The sequence below is a fragment of the Gigantopelta aegis genome, chromosome 11, assembly GCF_016097555.1.
Source record: "Gigantopelta aegis isolate Gae_Host chromosome 11, Gae_host_genome, whole genome shotgun sequence".
Classification (NCBI taxonomy): Eukaryota; Metazoa; Mollusca; class Gastropoda; order Neomphalida; family Peltospiridae; genus Gigantopelta; species Gigantopelta aegis.
Window position 1 is genome coordinate 2964270 of NC_054709.1, and position 19540 is coordinate 2983809.

The window sequence follows — 19540 nt, forward strand, 5'->3', positions numbered from 1 at the left end:
AGAAAACATCAGTGTGTATTACAATGAACCGACTCAGTATATTAAATAGTAAGCATGTCACATACATAAGGCTAAAAATAAATTACCTATGCCTTTCTCATATCAGCAGTCTATTCCTGTAATTGTAAAAAAACAAAAACAAGAACTAAAAATAAAAACAAAAACAAAAACAACAAAAAATAAGGTGAGATTTTTTCTAGGATTTACTTCCATCTTGAAATCCAAGAAGCAAATAATTGTTTTGCACTTCACAAGCATTGGAATATATATGTATTATGATCTAAAGTTTGTTTTGTTTAATGACACCACTAGAGCACGTTGATTTATTAATCATTGGCTATTGGATGTTAAACATTTGGTAATTTTGACATATACATTGTAGTCTTAGAGAGGAAACCTGCTACATTTTTCCATTAGTAGTAAGAGATCTTTTATATGCAATACTCCTTAATATTAGACACCAGAAGTTAGTTGCAAACTATAAATGCAGCCTGAAACAATATCTCATGGACGTTTATTTGGCTGATTAGTTTTAATTCTATATAATAATTATGTTTTGAGACTTTAGTGTCAATATTACACAACTAACAGATATCTGTTAAATATAAGATTTCTCTAGTCAATATGTATGTATGCATTTATTATAATAGTATAGTACTTAGCATATATGTATTTTCTTTTCCAGTGTTTCAATGTATTGTTGAGAGCCTAGTGGAAGATTAGCTTGTGCTAAACCTGTTACCCTCATTAAATAAAGTTATTATTATTATTATTATTATTATTATTATTACCATCCCACAGACAAGATAGCACATACCATGGCCTTTGATATATATACCAGTTGTAATGCACTGGCTGGAATGAGAAATAGCCCAATGGGCCCACCGGCGGGGATTAATGTTCCCAAACCGACCTCGCATCAAGCGAGTGCTCTACCACTGGGCTAAGTCCCACCCCTTGTATTATGATCTGATGTATTTTTTCATTCTTTGCCATCAGCAAACTCAAGGCAAGCTGAAGATCACTCTTCTTAAATGATGCCAGGCTCAGCAATCAAATTTCAAATTCAATTTATTACAAAATGTTTGTTTTAATTAAGCTAGGCGGCCAGTAATTTGCAGCTCTCCTAAAACTTTCCAGGCAAGAGTGGAGGGGAGCATGGAGGCGAGCGTGGAGGGGAGCATGGAGGCGAGCATGGAGGGGAGTGAAAATAATCACTTGCCCTTCCTGGTGAAGATTAGTTTTTTAATTTAAAGGGACAGACTCTAGTTTCAGCCTGTGAAAATTACCACTAAGTTTAGTTAAAGGGACAGACTCTAGTTTCAAGGCGTGGAAATTAACACTAAGTTTAGTTAAAGGGACAGACTCTAGTTTCAACGCGTGGAAATTAACACTAAGTTTAGTTAAAGGGACAGACTCTAGTTTCAGCCTGTGAAAATTAACACTAAGTTTAGTTAAAGGGACAGACTCTAGTTTCAACGCGTGGAAATTAACACTAAGTTTAGTTAAAGGGACAGACTCTAGTTTCAACGCGTGGAAATTAACACTAAGTTTAGTTAAAGGGACAGACTCTAGTTTCAACGCGTGAAAATTAACACTAAGTTTAGTTAAAGGGACAGACTCTAGTTTCAACCTGTGAAAATTAACACTAAGTTTAGTTAAAGGGACACACTCTAGTTTCAACCTGTGAATATTAACACTAAGTTTAGTTAAAGGGACAGACTCTAGTTTCAACCTGTGAAAATTAACACTAAGTTTAGTTAAAGGGACAGACTCTAGTTTCAGCCTGTGAATATTAACACTAAGTTTAGTTAAAGGGACAGACTCTAGTTTCAACCTGTGAAAATTAACACTAAGTTTAGTTAAAGGGACAGACTCTAGTTTCAACCTGTGAAAATTACCACTAAGTTTAGTTAAAGGGACAGACTCTAGTTTCAACCGGTGAAAATTACCACTAAGTTTAGTTAAAGGGACAGACTCTAGTTTCAACCGGTGAAAATTACCACTAAGTTTAGTTAAAGGGACAGACTCTAGTTTCAACCTGTGAAAATTACCACTAAGTTTAGTTAAAGGGACAGACTCTAGTTTCAACCGGTGAAAATTAACACTAAGTTTAGTTAAAGGGACACACTCTAGTTTCAACCTGTGAAAATTAACACTAAGTTTAGTTAAAGGGACAGACTCTAGTTTCAACCTGTGAAAATTACCACTAAGTTTAGTTAAAGGGACAGACTCTAGTTTCAACCGGTGAAAATTAACACTAAGTTTAGTTAAAGGGACACACTCTAGTTTCAACCTGTGAAAATTAACACTAAGTTTAGTTAAAGGGACATACTCTAGTTTCAACGCGTGGAAATTAACACTAAGTTTAGTTAAAGGGACAGACTCTAGTTTCAACGCGTGGAAATTAACACTAAGTTTAGTTAAAGGGACAGACTCTAGTTTCAGCCTGTGAAAATTAACACTAAGTTTAGTTAAAGGGACTGACTCTAGTTTCAACGCGTGGAAATTAACACTAAGTTTAGTTAAAGGGACAGACTCTAGTTTCAGCCTGTGAAAATTACCACTAAGTTTAGTTAAAGGGACAGACTCTAGTTTCAACGCGTGAAAATTAACACTAAGTTTAGTTAAAGGGACAGACTCTAGTTTCAACCCGTGAAAATTAACACTAAGTTTAGTTAAAGGGACAGACTCTAGTTTCAACCTGTATCTATTACCACTAAGTTTAGTTAAAGGGACAGACTCTAGTTTCAACCTGTGAAAATTACCACTAAGTTTAGTTAAAGGGACAGACTCTAGTTTCAGCCTGTGAAAATTAACACTAAGTTTAGTTAAAGGGACAGACTCTAGTTTCAACCTGTGAAAATTAACACTAAGTTTAGTTAAAGGGACAGACTCTAGTTTCAACCTGTGAAAATTACCACTAAGTTTAGTTAAAGGGACAGACTCTAGTTTCAGCCCGTGAAAATTAACACTAAGTTTAGTTAAAGGGACAGACTCTAGTTTCAACCTGTGAATATTAACACTAAGTTTAGTTAAAGGGACAGACTCTAGTTTCACCAGTGAAAATTACCACTAAGTTTAGTTAAAGGGACAGACTCTAGTTTCAACCGGTGAAAATTAACACTAAGTTTAGTTAAAGGGACACACTCTAGTTTCAACACGTGAATATTAACACTAAGTTTAGTTAAAGGGACAGACTCTAGTTTCAACCTGTGAAAATGTACACTAAGTTTAGTTAAAGGGACAGACTCTAGTTTCAACCGGTGAAAATTAACACTAAGTTTAGTTAAAGGGACACACTCTAGTTTCAACCTGTGAAAATTAACACTAAGTTTAGTTAAAGGGACAGACTCTAGTTTCAACTGTGAAAATTACCACTAAGTTTAGTTAAAGGGACAGACTCTAGTTTCTTCCCGTGAAAATTACCACTAAGTTTAGTTAAAGGGACAGACTCTAGTTTCAACCTGTGAATATTAACACTAAGTTTAGTTAAAGGGACGTTTATCTAGTTTCAGCAAGTGAATATTAACACTAAGTTTAGTTAAAGGGACAGACTCTAGTTTCACCTGTGAAAATGGTCCACTAAGTTTAGTTAAAGGGACAGACTCTAGTTTCAACCTGTGAAAATTAACACTAAGTTTAGTTAAAGGGATCACTCTAGTTTCATACCTGTGAAAATTAACACTAAGTTTAGTTAAAGGGACAGACTCTAGTTTCACCAGTGAAAATTACCACTAAGTTTAGTTAAAGGGACAGACTCTAGTTTCACCCTGTGAATATTAACACTAGTTTAGTTAAAGGGACACACTCTAGTTTCAGTCATCAGTCAATGAACACTAAGTTTAGTTCTAGGGATCAGACTCTAGTTTCAGCCTGTGAATATTAACACTAAGTTTAGTTAAAGGGACACACTCTAGTTTCAACCTGTGAAAATTACCACTAAGTTTAGTTAAAGGGACAGACTCTAGTTTCAACCTGTGAAAATTAACACTAAGTTTAGTTAAAGGGACAGACTCTAGTTTCAGCCTGTGAATATTAACACTAAGTTTAGTTAAAGGGACAGACTCTAGTTTCAGCCTGTGAAAATTAACACTAAGTTTAGTTAAAGGGACAGACTCTAGTTTCAACATGTGAAAATTAACACTAAGTTTAGTTAAAGGGACAGACCCTAGTTTCAACACGTGAAAATTAACACTAAGTTTAGTTAAAGGGACACACTCTAGTTTCAACCTGTGAATATTAACACTAAGTTTAGTTAAAGGGACAGACTCTAGTTTCAACCTGTGAAAATGTACACTAAGTTTAGTTAAAGGGACACACTCTAGTTTCAACCTGTGAATATTAACACTAAGTTTAGTTAAAGGGACAGACTCTAGTTTCAGCCTGTGAATATTAACACTAAGTTTAGTTAAAGGGACACACTCTAGTTTCAACCTGTGAAAATGTACACTAAGTTTAGTTAAAGGGACAGACTCTAGTTTCAACCTGTGAAAATTACCACTAAGTTTAGTTATTCTACATTTGAATAAACTTACAATTGAGTGATACATGAGTCTATGACTTTGAAATGGTGAAATACCGTCTAAAAATAGACTAAAACTCGACTCTATATCTGTTACTTCTCAGACGCACGTGCGTTTTTAAAAATATGAGAAATGCATTTTGTTATATTAAAAAACCCATAAAATCTAAGTAAAGTATGGATTTTAGTTATCAAAAACGGCTATAATAATAAAAAATATGCCTTAATGTTTAAAAACTAGGATATGTCCCTTTAATATTTCACCAAGATATATCAACTATAGAAAGAAGATATCAAGGGAAATGGGACTGCAACATGATGGGGGTTAGTACGTGATGACTCATCATATCATCAACGAAAAGTAAAAAAAACTGTTCATTTGTGATTTGTAATCTTTGTTGTTGATTTATATCTGTATTGTAGAACATGCAGAATATATATGTCATATTTGTGTTAATAAATGCCGTTAAAAAATCCATCAATATAGTGTTCTATTTATGTCTTTGGAGCGAAAAATCTCATAAATTCGTAAAACATTTCGTAAAAATAATGAAGGTGAGATTATGTGACTAAAACTAATACTCTAGAAGAAGTGTAGTGATATTTCTGTAATCAGTACACTTTAACTAAACATAATCAACACAAAAATTGATACAACTAAGAACTTTGAAATTTTCTGTTACATTGTATAATTAAATATCTCTTAAAATCTATTTTTAAAAATGTAATTCTCCAACTGTACAGAAAGAATAACAAATACCAGAAACTCTCTGGGAGAAAACAAAAGAAATTCTTTGTTATTTTAACTCTGCTCAGGAGAGGTTGACATTAATGTAAATATCTGGAAGGCAGATAGCATAATATTTGCTCAGATGATGTGTTAAGCACTTAATTGGTGAAATATTTATTCTTCTGAGAATAATGAGTTGGGTTTGAAAGGCAGCTGGCAGCCATATTGGAATATATGGTCATGCTGAAGTAAGGGAAAAGACAAAACATGTGTTTTCTCTTACGAGGCACTACATGGGTTAAGCTTCTGGGTTTTTTTTTAATTAAGGAATAAAGGAAAGGAATGTTCAACAAAATTAAAGTTTGCTTTTGTTTAACGACACCACTAGAGCACATTGATTTGTTAATCATTGGCTATTGGATGTTAAATATTTTATAATTCTGACATCTAGTACATTTGCCATTAGTAGCAAGGGATCTTTCATATGCACCATCACAGACAGGGTAGTACATACCACGGTCTTTGTATATATATATATATATATATATATACATACATACATACATACATACATACATACATACATACATACATACATACATACATACATACATATATACATACATACATGCACGTAAGCGGGATCGACCACGTAGATTGTAGGCCCCATGCATATGATTGAGTTAAAAGAGCTTCCTTTTTATGGAAGCTTCGATAGCTCAGAGCGTATCGTGGTTAGTCTTGCAATTTGCGGGCGAATCGGTGCCACAGGTTCGAGTCCCAGCAACGGCAAGGGACAATTTTTGAGGCCAGAAAGGATTTAATTATCCCCTGCGCCAGTGCGTTAATATCTATGTATGTAATAGTCAACCTCGACATACATACAATATATAGATATACATACATACATACATATATATATACATGTATACCATTTTTTTGTCAACCGATGCTAAAATTTTCATAAAGTCAAAGCCAATTGAAATTTAAAAAATAAATCGGTGGGGAGGCAGTGGTGAATCCATAAAATCCATCTAGGAGGCCCAATGATGAGACGGAATGCCAAGGGAACTTTGGGGGAGGTTTGGAAGGGGATTGCCAAAAAATAATAATTAATATACTACTTAAAAGAATTTAAGGGTCAGACGATATTTTCGACATTATTTTCTGAATGTCAATTATATTAGCTAGACCATAATGTCACGCATGGTATTGTTCCATTTTGACGAAAGTGGGTCTAAGCAACCCATAAATGAATTAAAATCCACTGTCATTGACACTGTCGACTAGTTCTAATGGCGAAAACATGCTTACATTTGCATGTAAATTAGGGCGAAAGCGAAAGGTTTGCTAAGTGCCCATAACTTGCTTTTTCACAAAGCGCTTCATTTGCACGCTTTGCACGTGTATTCCATGTTCCCAATGCTGAATTTCCGTATAATTGGAGCTTGCGTTCGTGTACGGTGCACTCTCCAAATTCGACATTGGCACGACTTCAACTGATTATCGAAGATCGAGGAAGGGCTATTGCTTGGCTTCAGGATGGCAATACGCAAAGAAATGTTGCTCTGAGACTTGGTGTCAGTCAGAGTGTCGTTGGCCGACTGTGGCAACGGTACCAAGCAACGAATTCTGTTCGAAATCGTCCACGTTCGGGAAGACCCCGAAGCACTACAAATAGAGAGGACCGCTACATCACCAATATGGCTCTACGTCAATGCACAACCACTGCACGCCGATTATGTGACAATCTGCGGACTGCGACTGGAACTCGAGTGTCTGATCAAACCATACGCAATCGTCTGAGAGCCAATAATCTACGCTGCCGTCGCCAGGCTGTTCGACTACCACTCCTACCACGTCACAGAACGGCCAGACGTCACTGGTGCACACTTCATCTGCGGTGGCAACGTGTTCAGTGGGGTCGAGTGATGTTCACTGATGAGTCCAGGTTTAGTCTCCAGTTCAACGACGGTCGGGTTCGTGTCTACAGACGTCCTGGGGAGCGCTTCGCTGACGTTAACGTTAGACAACGTCACCGGTTCGGTGGTGGCAGTGTCATGGAGTGGGGCGGCATCTCTATCCACCACAGGACCCCTCTCTATGTGGTGGATGGCAATCTGAATGGAATCCGCTATCTGAATGAGATTATCCGGCCGTTGGTTCTCCCAGGCCTTCAGCAGATTGGCGGCGGGGCAGTTCTGCAGGATGACAATGCCAGACCCCACCGCGCCAGGGTGGTAACGGACTTTCTCAGACAACAAGGTATCGCTAGGATGGATTGGCCAGCATATTCGCCTGACTTGGCCCCAATAGAGCACGCCTGGGACAAATTAGGCAGGAGAGTTCGGGATAAACATGCCCCTCCAGCCAACCTTCATGATCTGGGTCAACTTCTTATGGCAGAGTGGCATGCCATTCCCCAAGAGTTCTTCAGACATCTGCTCAACAGCATGAGGCAACGATGTGTCGAGTGTATTCGCGCCAGGGGTGGATTCACACACTATTAAACGAATGTTCTAATGTGTAAAATCCATGTTTGACAACCTTCAACTTTGACAGCATGTCATGTGACTTTCTTGTATACAGTGACGTTTATTTGTGGTTTTTTGTAAATATGGAACAATAAATAAAAATGTTGGTGTAGTTTACATCATCAATCTAATACACTCTGAAACTTATTTGGTTATACATTTTTGACCCTTAAATTCTTTTGAGTAGTATATATAATAAAATTATAACTGTCGCAAAATTTTGTGGGGGGGCGAGCCCCTGGGGCCCCCCATGATCCGCCTCTGGGAGGTGTGACAGGATCCTTGTGGCGCCCTCTGGATGGGTCAATGTCCCTGGGGGGGATCAAGCAGTCTGGAACTGAGCTGGATGCTGCACCTAGATACAGAGTCTGGAGGTCAGCAATGCAGTGTTGTTTTGTTATCTTTATTTATATGATGGCTGCCCCCATACTGCTTTTGTTTGACCTATTTTATTACTCTGTTGCTGTATTACCAGGCATGCCTGGACACAGTATTGTGAATACACAATAGTGACATCACAGAGGGAGGAAGAGAGACAAAGAGAAACAGAGGGGAAGGATGAAGAGGGGGAGGAGGTAGAGGGGAAGGAGGGGAGGGGAGGGGAAAGAGGGGAGGGGAAGGAGGAAGAGGGGGAGGAGGGAGAGGGAAAGGAGGGAGAGGGGAAGGAGGGAGAGGGGAAGGAAAGAGAGGGGAAGGAGGAAGAGGGCTAGGAGGGAGAGGGGAAGGAGGGAGAGGGGAAGGAGGGAGAGGGGAAGGAAAGAGAGGGGAAGGAGGAAGAAGGCTAGGAGGGAGAGGGGAAGGAGGGAGAGGGGAAGGAGAGAGAGAGGGGAAGGAGAGAGAGAGGGGGGAAGGAGGGAGAGGGGACATTTTATTTACAGTTATAAGGCGTCAGACATATGGTTAAGGACCACACAGATATTGAGAGAGGAAACCTACTGTCGCCGCTTCATGGGCTACTCTTCGATTAGCAGCAAGGGATCTTTTATATGCACCATCCCACAGACAGGATAACACATACCACAGCCTTTGATATACAAATTGTGGTGCACTGGCTGGAATGAGAAATAGCCCAATGGGTCCACCGATGGGGATCGATCCCATGCCGACCGCACATCAGGCGAACGCTTTACCACTGGGCTACATCCCGCCCCCTTAGGAGAGTTCAAAGGCATGCTCCCACAAAACTTAGGAGAGTTCAAAGGCATGCTCCCACAAAACTTAGGAGAGTTCAAAGGCATGCTCCCACAAAACTTAGGAGAGTTCAAAGACATGCTCCCACAAAACTTAGGAGAGTTCAAAGGCATGCTCCCACAAAATTTAGGAGAGTTCAAAGGCATGCTCCCACAAAACTTAGGAGAGTTCAAAGGCATGCTCCCACAAAACTTAGGAGAGTTCAAAGGCATGCTCCCACAAAACTTCTCAAACAAAAGATGCTCAGAGATAAGCTTTCAAGGCACTTTAGTGTTGTATATTGTCCACGATATATATATTTTTTAATTATTAAAATGGATACTTCAAATGCACGGAGTGGGAAGGGGGGGGGGGGGGGGATCACAGATCCCCTGTGATGACATCCCTCTGGCTCCTCCACTGACAGCCAAAAGACGTGTAGTCATATCAAATTGGTTGTGCGTCCTGAATACTAATTTCTTAATCTCGTCACCACCTGCTTCTATTTGAGCATTTCGTACGCGCGGCTTTCTTGTTTGACAAGCTAAAGATACACATCCGCAGAGCGTAAAACTCTGGCTCTGCAAACCGCGACTATACTACCATTCCACTAGGGGCCAAATTGAATTGAAAGAGTACACATACCAAGACGCGATTCAATGGAGTGCAATGCTGCATCTCTCACGAATAAGCAGCTACAGAGTCTCCAGTACGACTCCAGGTGTATTGTGCCAGTCACGAATTAACATTCAATGGATGCCTTGTGATAGAGCACTCTGCTGCTGTTTACTTGTCTGAATTGTAAAACATCATCATCGTGGATAGTTCTATTGCTTTGGGTCATGGTACAGACGGACCCTGGATGTGGTTGTATGCTATAGTATCACCTTCTTAAACACCTACACATATAAATCCAATACTGTTATTTGTCATTTGTTTCTTTTGTAATCTACAGGAGAGGGATTTAAAGGGACATTACTGAGTTTTAGGCGATTGTTAAAATGATGTCAATCAACAAAGTCTTTTTAATAAATGTAATCACATGTTGAATATATTTTTCTAAATAAAATTTTAGTGACTATATATTGAATGTGTTTCTGACAATCCTAACGTCAACCTTAATTTTATTCCCTAATATAAATATTTTCATAGGTACGAAATTATTGGGATACCAAATCCAGTTTGGGCTAATTACAAATATTATGATGACCAGAAACACATCGAATGTACAGACACTGATATTCTAAACAAGAAATATTAGTCGAAAACATTTTACAATGCAGCAAACTCAGGAATGTCCCTTTAAATGGAGGTGGCTGGCTATCCCTTTCCTGTAGAGTTACATGTATATATATATATATTCAGTAGAATCTTGATAGGCCAAACTCAGAAGGGTTGAATACACTGCACTACTCGAACCCAAAAATGTCGTCCTGAGTTACATTTACATGTTGGTGACTGAGTGGTTTTGTCGAACTAACCCATGGGTTGAACACGAGTTCGAGCCAACGGGATTCAACTGTATGTCAAATCCAATATTGTTGAAAGAATTTGTCACTGGAATGTCTGAGAAATGACTACAGTCCTGAAGTTTATAACATGTTTAAAGCCAGATTCAAGACTCTAATAGAGTCTCAGACTTAAATGCTATGGCAATGCCATACAAATTGTATGTGAGTGACGTCATTAACGATTGAGTCCGGTCTGTAAAAGTTTTATAAGCATGTTAAAGTGTTCTAGATCCCATTGTTCAGAAAGACAGACAGACAGACAGAGAATCAGACAGAAAGACCCAAGACAAAAAGAAAAGGAAATGACAGAATGACAGATAGACAGGCAGACAGATACTGAGTAAAGGCGAGATACTGAAACAGAGGGACAAACATCCTTCTGTTAAAAAAGAAACAGAGAGAGACAGAAATTGAGACTGAAAGCATAGAGTCAGAGACAAACATGCACATAGAGACAGGAAGACAAACAGATAGAGACAGGAAGACAGATAGACAGAAACAGGAAGACAGATAGAGAGACAGGAAGACAGATAGAGACAGGAAGACAGACAGGAAAACAGGAAAACAGAGACAGGAAGACAGGCAGATAGAGACAGGAGGACAGACAGAGACAGAAAGACAGGCAGATAGAGACAGGAAGACAGACAGGAGGACAAACAGTGACAGGAAGACACAGGAAAACAGAGACAGGAAGACAGGCAGATAGAGACAGGAAGACAGACAGGAGGACAGACAGAGACAGGAAGACAGACAGGCAGATAGCGACAGGAAGACAGACAGGAAGATAAGAGACAGGAAGACAGACAGGCAGATAGAGACAGGAAGACAGACAGATACAGACAGGAAGACAGACAGGCAGATAGAGACAGGAAGACAGACAGGAAGCTAAGAGACAGGAAGACACACAGGCAGATAGAGACAGGACAGACAGAGACAGACAGATAGATAGAGACAGGAAGACAGACAGGCAGATAGAGACAGGAAGCCAAACAGGAAGACAGATAAAGACAGGAAGACAGAGACAGGAAAACAGTCAGATAGAGACAGGAAGACAGACAGGCACAGAGACAGGAAGACAGACAGAGAGAGGAAGACAGACAGGAAGACAGACAGAGACAGGAAGAGAAACAGGAAGATAGACAGATAGAGACAGGAAGACAGATAGAGACAGGAAGATGGACAGGAAGACAGACAGATAGAGACAGGAAGACAGATAGAGACAGGAAGATGGACAGGAAGACAGACAGACAGAGACAGGAAGACAGACAGGCAGATAGAGACAGCCAGATAGAGACAGAAAAACAGACAGATACACAGAAAGCGAGAATCTGTCATTGTTTTGGATATTAGCCTCTTTTAACAATGTTAAAAATGGCGTAGAGGTCACAGGTCAAACAAACAGGTGGAATTTGACATCTGAGGTGTTGATTTGAGAAATCCTTGTTAAGACTTCCGACTACATGCGGTGAATTAGCCCCGTATTTGGATAGCATCCCATGAACACAGTCTCTTGTTGCCTTTCTTTAGACTACAGGTGTTGCTCACATTTGAACCTGTTTATGAAGCTCCTACAGACTCTTGGTATTAGGTTGACACACTGAATTCAGCTATCTAGATATATATATAGTACTTAATTAACCCATCACCATAACTGGGATATCAAAGGTTGTGGTATGTGCTATCCTGCATATAAAAGATCCATTGCTACTAATGGAAAAATTTAGCGGGTTTCCTTTCTAAGATCATATGTCATATTTACCAAATGTTTGAAATCCAATAGTCGATGATTAATAAATCAATGTGCTCTAATGGTGTCGTTAAACAAGATGTTGTAGTGCACACCTGTCATAGCACAGGTGCCAGTCTCAGCCAGCTCCTCCCACCAGGACAGGATTTTTTCATTAGTAGAAAGGGGTCTTTTATATAGACAGGATAGCACATATCATGGCTTTTTATATTTGTTGTGTTGCACTGGCTTGAACAAGAAATAGCTCAATCTTTGAGTGGTGATACAACTGAAATTGGTGACAATGAACTAAAAGAAAGACATGTTTTATTTAACGACGCACTCAACACATTTTATTTACGGTTATATGGCATCAGACATATGATTAAGGACCACACAGATATTGAGAGAAGAAACCCACTTCATTGGCTACTCTTTCCGATTAGCAGCAAGGGATCTTTTATATGCACCATACCACGGCCTTTGATATACCAGTCGTGGTGCATTGGCTGGAATGAGAAATAGCCCAATGGGCCCACCAATGGGGATTGATCCCACACCGACCACGCATCGAGTGAACGCTGTACCACTGGGCTACGTCCCGCCCCACAACAATGAACTGTGTACTCACCATCTTTGAGTGCTGGGTCCTGGCCACTGGAACTCTCCGCCTCAGTTTTAATGTGAGTATTCCGGCTTTCCTCGGACATCATAGATCAGACATCCGGCTAACTAGCTCATCCCATCTGAAACACAACAACAACACAGTTCTTAAAGATATCCGGCAAACTAGCTCATCCCATCTGAAACACAACAACACAGTTCTTAATTAATACTCAGATATCATGAATCAGACATCCGGCTAACTAGCTCATCCCATCTGAAACACAACAACACAGTTCTTAATTAATACTCAGATATGATAGATCAGACATCCGGCTATCTAGCTCATCCCATCTGAAACACAACACAGTTCTTAATTAATACTCAGATATGATAGATCAGACATCAGGCAAACTAGCTAATCCCATCTAAAACACAACAACACAGTTCATAATTAACAAAATATTTTAATTTGGAGAAAATCAGACACCCGGAGAACCAGCATCGTGAGAAGCAATACATATACCCTATCAAGTGTTACAAATTTGTGTATCATCTAAATTCAAGAGCCAAAACGCTGTGTAAAAAATGGGTAAATTGCCATGAAAGTCAAACTCGATCAATAACAGAACATGATAAAGCTATATTGTGTATACACAAAGTTTCAGCTCAATATGTCAAGGCATTATTCTAAAAAATGTCTGGGATTTTTTTTCCCGTATCTCCTAGGTTAAAGGGCCATAACTGTCAGAGTTTCAATATCTCATGGCATTGTGAAAAAACATCTGGGAAAACTATATGTGGGACAGACAGACAGACAGACAGACAGATAGACAGACATCTGGAAAACTATATGTGGGACAGACAGATGGACAGACAGACAGACAGACAGACATCTGGAAAACTATATGTGGGACAGACAGATGGACAGACAGACAGACAGACAGACATCTGGAAAACTATATGTGGGACAGACAGATGGACAGACAGACAGACAGACAGACATCTGGAAAACTATATGTGGGACAGACAGATGGACAGACAGACAGACAGACAGACATCTGGAAAACTATATGTGGGACAGACAGACAGACAGACAGACAGACAGACAGACAGCCAGCCAGACACACAGACAGATAGACACACAGACACAAACAGACAGACGGTCGTAGATGAAACCACTAGTCCCCTCCAGATGGACCGGTAAGGGGGGGGGGGGGGGGGGGGACTACCGGGTAATAGAATCTCTTAATCAAGTTTAAAGTGAGCTGTCCAGTGCTAGTTTGGGAGTGGCAGTCCTCTCTGTAGACAAGGCACTACATAGAGGAAGGAAGGAAATGTTTTATTTAACAATGCACTCAACACATTTTGTTTACAGTTATATGGTTTCAGACATATGGTTAAGGACCACACACAGATATTGAGAGAGGAAACCCGCTGTCACCATGTCATGGGCTACTCTTTTCGATTGTCCTATGGCACTAACAATATGTATTAGTATGAGGAGTAACATAGGTGATTGCCTGCCCCATGGCACTAACTATATGCAATAGCATCAGAGCACTGTATGGGTCTGCCTCTCCCATGGCACTAACAAAAAGTATTAGTATGGGGAGTAATGTAGATGATTGCCTGCCCCATGGCACTAACTATATGCAGTGCTGATGTTGATGATTTTGAAAAAATGATGACGATCATAATGATGATGACAATGATGATAATAATGACGATGATGATCATGATTATGACAATAATGACAATGATCATGATCATGATCATGACAATAATGGCAATGATGATGATAATGATGATGATGATGATGAAATCAATAACAATGATGATGATGATGATGAATTCGATAACGATAATGATGATGATGAAATCGATAACGATGGTGATGATCATGATGCCTAAACTGATTCTTTCACATGTACACTTGTTACACTTCTCAGCTTGCGATCATCGCCAAACTGATAACAAACTACTAAACCATCAGTGATGGCTTCCTAATTAACATCCTCCTGGGGAAACTAATTATCTAATCACTATTAACCACTCTCTTGAGACTGTGGACATTCATTGCATAACAGAGTTCACCAATCTAACAATCATTACAGTCTTCAGTCATGAAAATAAATGGAAACAAAATAATAACTGTTCACCGGCCTTGGTGGTGTCATGGTTAAGCCATCGGACATAAGACTGGTAGGTACTGGTTTCACAGCCCGGTACCGGCTCCCACCCAGAGTGAGTTTTAACGACTTAATGGGTAGGTGTAAGACCACTACACCCTCTTCTCTCTCACTAACCACTAACAACTAACCCACTGTTCTAGACACAGCTCAGATAGCTGAAGTGTGTGTGTGCCCAGGACAGCGTGCTTGAACCTTAATTGGATATAAGCATGAAAATAAGTTGAAATGAAATGAAGGACTGTTCATCTGTTGTGGAAATGTAATTATATCCAAATGATAACATGAAAGATGAATGAATGAATGAATGAATGAATGTATGAATGAATGAATGAATGGATGATGATGAATGAATGAATGAATGAATGAAAGATGAATGAATGAATGAATGAATGAATGAATGAATGAATGAACGAATGAACGAATGAATGTTTAACGACACCCCAGCACAAAAATACACATCGGCTATTGGGTGTCACAAATGATAAGAAACATGAAAGATGTTCAAAGATGGCAGCTATTGTAGAGTTAAAAGTTTGTTTTATTTAAAGACACCACAATAAAGTACATTCATTTGCTAATCACCGGCTATTGGATGGAAAATATTTGGTAATTCTGACATTCATAGTCTTAGAGAGGAAACCTGCTACATTTGTCCATTAGTAGCAAGGGATCTTTTATATACACCATCCCACAGACAGGATAACACATACCACGGCCTTTGATATACCAGCTTTGGTGCACTGGCTGGAACGAGAAATAGCCCAATGGACTAATCGGTGCAACAAATTGCATTATGAAAATGTCGCTATACTGAATACCATAAATATAATTTTGTTCTGTAGCACTATATATATTTATTTTTTTTTTTGTGGGGGGGGGGGGGGCAGGGAGCGGGACGTAGCCCAGTGGTTAAAGCACTCAAATGAATGTGTCAAATATGTATGGCCAATGTGAGTATGGCACAAGACTACTTCATCCTTCCTGCACCACCTGTAGGACTGCCACTCTGCAAGGACAGAATGAAGCTTGTTTGTGACCGCACCATCCCAATCATCTTGCTAAGTTGAAAAGATATATTGATTAATATGTTTAAAATCACTGTAGGGGATAGATAATGTAAACACATAGACTTAACATTGATCAAAATGCTAAAGTATTCTGATTAAAAATTAAATTTGTAAAATTAAAAACAAAAACAAAACACGCATATATATGTAGGTGCAACTATAAACCAAGTTTCATTGATTTAGCACTTGTAGCTTGCAAGAAATGAACCAACACTGCTTAAAGTATTCTGATTAAAAAGTAAATTTGTAAAATTATAAATGAAATGTAACACGCATATAGATGAACATGCAATTAGGTGCAACTATAAACCAAGTTTAATTTATTTAGGACTTATAGTTTGCAAGAAATGGAGCTAACAACGATCAAAATGCTTAAAGTATTCTGTTTAAAAATTAAATTTGTAAAATTAAAAACAAAATGTAACACACATATAGATGAACATGCAATTAGGTGCAACTATAAACCAAGTTTCACTGATCTATGTCTTGTAATTTGTGAGAAATAGATCTAAACACAAACAAATTAACATTGGAGTTCATTAAATGCAATAACTGCCACGTTGAATAACTAAAATCTATATCTCGTGTCTTGATTTTTTTAACACATACCGGTATGAGAAAAAAATTAAGAAAGAAATCTCCCCTTTTGTTATTTATATATACAAATAAAAATGAGTGAAAATTTCACACTGCAGTGCCCAATAAATGAGATAATATCAATAACTCATACCCTCTGGGCACATATCTACCACAGAAGTGTGTGAAAAATATGTTGATACAAACTACAAGATGAATACATTATGTGTAACAAAGACCATTCATGAAAATAAGGCTACGGTTGCGTGTTCAAGGTTAACAGTTATCATCTCTATGGCAATAAGAATAAAGGATGTACATGTAGCTCAATGAAAAAAAACCTTCCTTATAAGCTCACAGGATTAATCCTTCTGTTTAATTTCCCATTCCAGCCACTGCTCTACAACTGGGATATCAAAGAATCTATCATGTATAGAGAAGTTTTAGAGATATCCAGTTTAGAGTGTGTTTCTTTTGTCTAATGAATCCACTAGAGCACATCGATTCATTAATCATTGGCTATCGGATGTCAAATGCTTGCCAGAGGTTTGCATAATACAATTTTTATTCCTAATATATGATATTGACAACACCGAAAAACACTCTGGTAATAACCTCTATATATACACTAGTTAGACCCTTAGTTATATTCAGGGGTGTAATTTCCCCCCAATTTCCACCTCTAAAGCAAATGGCTCGAACCACTTCGATGGATCCATTCAACTGATTAGGTTTTTTCTTGTTCCAACCAGTGCATTACAACTGGTCAAAGGCCGTGGTATGTGCTTTCCTGTCTGTGTGAAAGTGCATATAAAAGATCCCTTGCTGCATTAGGAAAAATGTAGTGGGTTTCCTCTGATGACTACATGTTAGAATTACCAAATTTATGTTTGACATCAAATGGCCGATGATTAAGTAATCAATGTGCTCTAGTGGTGTCATTAAACAAAATAAACTAAAGCAAAGGAATATGTCTGTAAACACACTAATTTGAGAAATTTTTAAAAATAAGTTTAGTGTGAAATGTGAAGAAAAAAATATAGTGGCAATTTGCAATAAAAACATTATTTATTTGATATCCAACAGCCATTTTGTATGAGTTGTTTTATGATTTTTTTCCTCCATCCACTTCAGCTCACCTGATCCCTTGATCACCACATTGTCAGGTATTACATAAAAAGAACACTATAATTACACAATAACGTCAAATCATTTCATATAGCCTTGGGCGAAATTTCACTGATGGTGCTGTTTTTATTGTTTTCAACACAGGAGAGTTGTTTAACCTATGACCCGAAGGGAAAACTGGCCGATTAAATAACGACTCATCAGTTTCTTGGCTTTCACAAGAAGACTTTCATCTCTGAGTTAAAGTGGGTGTGGCTGTTTGCTAACCCTCAGACAATGCGGCATTATGTTGGATGTCCCATTAATGGGTGATTTCCCCTATCTTTGTCACGGGTTACCAGCCTTGGTGGTGTCATGGTTAAGCCATTGGAAATGAGGCTGGTAGGTACTGGGTTTGCAGCCCGGTACCAGCCTCGGTGGTATTGTGGTTAAAGCCATCAGACATAAGGCTGGTAGGTACTGGGTTCATAGCCCGGTACCAGTCTCGGTGGTGTCCTGGTTAAAGCCATCAGACATAAGGCTGGTAGGTACTGGGTTTGCAGCCCGGTACCATCCTCAGTGGTATTGTGGTTAAAGCCATCAGACATAAGGCTGGTAGGTACTGGGTTCATAGCCCGGTACCAGCCTCAGTGGTATTGTGGTTAAAGCCATCAGACATAAGGCTGGTAGGTACTGGGTTCATAGCCCGGTACCAGCCTCAGTGGTATTGTGGTTAAAGCCATCAGACATAAGGCTGGTAGGTACTGGGTTCATAGCCCGGTACCAGCCTCGGTGGTATTGTGGTTAAAGCCATCAGACATAAGGCTGGTAGGTACTGGGTTCGCAGCACGGTACCAGCCTCATTGGTATTGTGGTTAAAGCCATCAGACATAAGGCTGGTAGGTACTGGGTTCATAGCCCGGTACCAGCCTCAGTGGTATTGTGGTTAAAGCCATCAGACATAAGGCTGGTAGGTACTGGGTTTGCAGCCCGGTACCAGCCTCAGTGGTATTGTGGTTAAACCCATCAGACATAAGGCTGGTAGGTACTGGGTTTGCAGCCCGGTACCAGCCTCTGTGGTATTGTGGTTAAAGCCATCGGACATAAGGTTGGTAGGTACTGTGTTTGTAGCCCGGTACCAGTCTCGGTGGTGTTGTGGTTAAGCCATCCGACTTAAGGCTGGTAGGTACTGGGTTCGCAGCACGGTACCAGCTCCCAACCACAGCGAGTTTTGGCATGTTTTTTTGCTGTGGACATTTTCTTAATTGCAGGAGTTGGTACTAGGAAGGAAGGAAATGTTTTATTTAACGACACACTCAACACATTTTATTTACTGTTATATGGCTTCCCATATACATGTATGGTTAAGGACCACACAGGTACTTATTTACTTAATCTTTCTTTTCTTTATTTCAATTTTGCCATGAGTATCAATGGTATCCTTTACATGTATATCCACCTTCCGCATAGACAACAGATAGTACATACCACTGCCTTTTGCTATTCCAGTCATGGGTGCACTGGCTGGAACGAGAATAACCCATTGAGCCTATCGACGGGGTGATTGGATCCTAAACTGACTGTGCATCAAGCAACACTTTACGATTGGGCTAGTGCCACCGGTGACCCTGGTTATACTGAAAAAGAAATAGAGGATATATATAGATATCGAGAGAGAGAGAGAGAGAGAAGAGAGGAGAGAGGAAGAAGTAGAGAGAGAGAGAGAGAGAGAGGGAGATGGAGATGATCGAGAGAGAGCTTTAGACTATGTCGGGTAAGATCGAGAGATAGCGATG

General features: G+C 39.3%; 1 protein-coding gene across 1 annotated transcript in view; it reads right to left on the reverse strand.

Moving 5' to 3' along the window:
• The window catches only part of LOC121385648 (zinc finger protein GLI4-like), a 120681-nt gene that overhangs the window by 84987 nt on the left and 16154 nt on the right, over positions 1-19540 (reverse strand). The window contains exon 2 of the mRNA XM_041516410.1: positions 12828-12942. Coding sequence (XP_041372344.1) covers positions 12828-12909 — 82 coding nt within the window. The 5' untranslated portion in view covers positions 12910-12942. The remainder of the gene's footprint in view (positions 1-12827; positions 12943-19540) is intronic.